We start from the raw sequence: 3,810 nt of genomic DNA on the forward strand, positions 1-3,810 counted from the left end.
GATCCTGAAGGTGGTTGGGTGGACACCCATCATTATGCCACTAGTATCGCTGGCCTAGATGAAAGAGTGACAGAAATGGCACTGGAGGAGACACTGGGAGAATCATCTCAATTTCAAGATAACACAGACGAGGACGAGGACGATGAGGATGCCGCTGATATGGATGCTTTCGAAATTAGTGGGATGCTAGATGAGCAGGATAAGGTAGTGAGCATAAATCTGCCGAAAAAAGATTTCCTGAATTAATAATTATAGAAAATAATGTTTTCTTGTAGCACGCAGCGACGGAAAGCATTAAAAAGAATAGTCACGAGAAACGGGACTTGTTTACGGAGGGAGAGATTATTCACACTCGCACCTATGACTTGTACATTACATACGATAAATATTATCAAACACCCAGATTATGGTTGTTTGGCTACAACGAGGTAAAACATGTATTATTTCTTTCCAATTTTTTAAGGAGGTTGTTCTCGCGCTACTTCCTAGTCAATAGATAGTTTATTCATAATAATATGTAAAACAATTAAAATAATGGAATAAAAAGATTACTAACAATATCTAATGCCATTATACATAATTAGTTATTAATTTTACATGTTACTAAATATTTTCAAAATGACAAAATAAAAGTTGTAAGATGCTCATTTGATGTATACGTATCGTCCATTTGACATATATTCTAGCTTTTTTCATTGAAGAATAAATTTCTTGTAAACTGTACGGTCAGTTTAAATGAAACCTTATGAGAACATATTTAAGTGTTTACTTTATATTTATAACGATTTTTAAATTGCTGTCTTATATGCAAGTGTCTCAATTTAAAAGAGAATAATTATAGAATAAGATTATACCTTCAACTTGTCAATGAAATTTTTTCTAGATATTGATTGTTATTAAAAATTAAGATCCGACCATGTAAATATACAACATACATACATTAGAGAGCACCAATGATCGGTCAAAGTTAGATGTTGTGAATACAATATATATTCTTAATTTTTAAATTTTAATTATCTCAGATGTGACTGTGCGCCGAAACATTTGGACATTAATCACAATCGATCGGAGACGCTAATAATATAAATAATGTAAGTATTCGGCTCCTCATCATATATATATTATTAGCGTCTCAGATCGATTGTGGTTAATGTCCGAATGTTTCGGCGCACAGTCACATTTGAGATAATTAAAATTTAAAAATTATATTGTATTCATAACATCTAACTTTGACCGATCATTGGCGCTTTCTAACGTATGCATGATATTGTTAACTTTTGTATTACATGTACATTATGAACTTGTCTTATATTTCATCAAATGCGAGAAGCTCCTTAAATCTTTGAATTATCGCATCTCTTTCTAGATCTACTGTATTATTTATTTTACACATTAGAATCGGAAGCCGCTTAGCGTAGAAGAGATGTACGAAGACGTTAGTCAAGATCATGCTAAGAAGACAGTTACAATGGAGACTCACCCTCATATACCTGGTCCTCCTATGGCTTCTGTTCACCCATGCAGGTAAAAAGAAGCCAAAAAGATATATGAATTTTGATGGATTAATCAAAAATAAATTATTTATGCACAGGCACGCTGAAGTAATGAAGAAAATTATGGAGACAGTGATGGAAGGCGGTGGAGAATTAGGAGTGCACATGTACCTCATAATATTTCTGAAATTTGTTCAATCTGTCATACCGACGATCGAATATGACTACACGCAAAATTTTATGCTAAACGCAGCCAGCTAAATGCATTACTGATATTAAGTTATCAGCATTATATTGTGATTATTATAAATTGCTTTCCGACTGTATTTAGTGGCTACGCAAGATAATTGTGTATTGATGTTTATGCTTTTTATCATAAATGCAAAGATCATAAGGATATTCGAGATTATAAGGGTTCTAAAGAATTTCGAATTGACTTTCGAGGATTCAGGAATCTTGATAAAAATATCGAACGGTATAAACATTTACACCTGTGAATCCAAAGATATGAAATTGCACATATTTCGAGCGTTCAGCATTTAAGGATCCATTTGTACACTCGTCCTAATTAATTTTAAGCAAATACACCTCAAGATACTTTTTTTACATTACAAGGTACTGTGTGTGACAAGTAACACTATCCAACGGTCACTCACCAATCTGGATGAAACTATGCACACTTGTTTAACATTGAAAAATATTAAATCGCGTTTTTTTTATTTTTCCTCAAAATGAATTTTAATGGTTGAAACCATCTCCAAGAATGGATTTTAGATGAATATTTTTGATGTTTATTAGTTCAGAATTCACTGGCACAAGGTTTATACATTTATTGGAACTATGCTGCTTCATTAAATCCTGATTTTCGTCTTATTTTTGTTGTTTTTTGAAGTTAGCATTGAAAGAATCAACTTTACCTCTAAATGACCTTGACATTTGACCTCCAAAACCAAGGTAAGGACATCATTATATAACAGTTAGTTCTTCATCAACTCTACAACTTTCGTTGGGAACATATTTCGTTGCTACCTATATGCTCGGAGTGGCGAGACACACATTTAACACATTTTGAGGATGGTTGAGGGGAAGTTTCAACCTTTAAAATTCATTTTGGAGAGAAATAGAAAAACAGGTTTAATATTGTCCAATGTTAAACAAGTGTGCATAGTTTCATCCAGATTGGTGAGTGACAGTTGGATAATGTTACTTGTGAGTTGAATAGATATTTGATTTACTTTAACAACCATTAGATAATAAACGAGGAATAAAGGTTATACTGAAAGTAAGGAAAGGAATTGAAGAGAGAGCGAAAAAGAGAAAAATAAAGAGGTAATTTCCTATTATATGTTTATAATTAAGTTAATTATTTGTTAATTTATCGTTTACAGAAAAGCTTGAATATTTATCAAAATGGATTATAATTATTATGGAAATAAATTGGAATATTCCGAATATTATTTGTGTATGATGACCAATTTACTTATCGTAGTTATGGAAAGGTGATTAAAATTTAGCCCTTTCCGGTTCTTAGCTTCGGCCGTTTCCTCTCTGATTTACTTACTTACACATCAAAAAGATAATATTATTTACATAATTATTTATGTTTCACTGATAACATGACATTTCCATGAATTTACTAGTGCATAAACTACTATTTGGCTCTAATGTGATTAGCTGTCAGCTCCCTACTACTTTTAGGCTACTGCTCGTCCACGGAAATAGCTCACCCTTATGACTCCTGCACACTGGACGCGGAAAAGCTTACCGCGCGGCAAAATGCGACGCGATAACCAATAAACACGTTAGGAGTTGTAAGCTTATTGGCTACCGCGTCATATTTTGCCGCGCGACAAGCGTCCAGTGTGCAGGAGCCATTAGAACATATACTAACTACTGGAAGAAGAATAGGGCGCTGAACGTGAAGTCAACATCTGTGCGATAGAGAAAGGGTAGTAGATAGGGATAAATATTCGCAATGCGCATGCGCAGCACCGTCATCTGTGCGAATTATACAGTTGGTTTAGTATTTCTTACACATTCGTACATACATTACACAGATATGTAAGACGACGGTGCTGCGTGGTGCTGCACATGCGCATTGAGAATATTTATCCCTTACTACCTTTCTCTCTCGCACAGATTTTTGCATCAGCGCGAGTCATGGAAAGTATAGGCAATGCCTTCCATTTATATATGTTTCTTCTTCTTCTTCTGGTTTCTCCTTGATTGGTTTTCCGACTCAAGCATAGAGTCACAGTACTATGCAGAAATGCCGGATCTGTCGATCCAATGAATAGTCTCCTCGGAGAGCAGAGAC

The 3,810-nt window shown here is 34.3% G+C and overlaps 1 protein-coding gene across 1 annotated transcript in view; it reads left to right on the top strand.

Annotated features, from left to right (window-relative positions):
• Atg3 (Autophagy-related protein 3) overlaps positions 1-2,816 on the top strand; it is a 6,871-nt gene extending 4,055 nt beyond the window's left edge. The window contains exons 3-6 of the mRNA XM_018450627.1: positions 1-204; positions 276-428; positions 1,397-1,524; positions 1,592-2,816. The exon at positions 1-204 is cut by the window's left edge and continues 33 nt beyond it. Of these exons, the coding sequence (XP_018306129.1) occupies positions 1-204; positions 276-428; positions 1,397-1,524; positions 1,592-1,754 (648 nt within the window). The 3' untranslated portion in view covers positions 1,755-2,816. The remainder of the gene's footprint in view (positions 205-275; positions 429-1,396; positions 1,525-1,591) is intronic.
• The last annotated feature ends 994 nt before the right edge of the window (positions 2,817-3,810 follow it).

The sequence above is a fragment of the Mycetomoellerius zeteki genome, unplaced genomic scaffold (assembly GCF_001594055.1).
Source record: "Mycetomoellerius zeteki isolate Tzet28-1 unplaced genomic scaffold, Tzet1.0 scaffold106, whole genome shotgun sequence".
NCBI classification, from domain to species: domain Eukaryota; kingdom Metazoa; phylum Arthropoda; class Insecta; order Hymenoptera; family Formicidae; genus Mycetomoellerius; species Mycetomoellerius zeteki.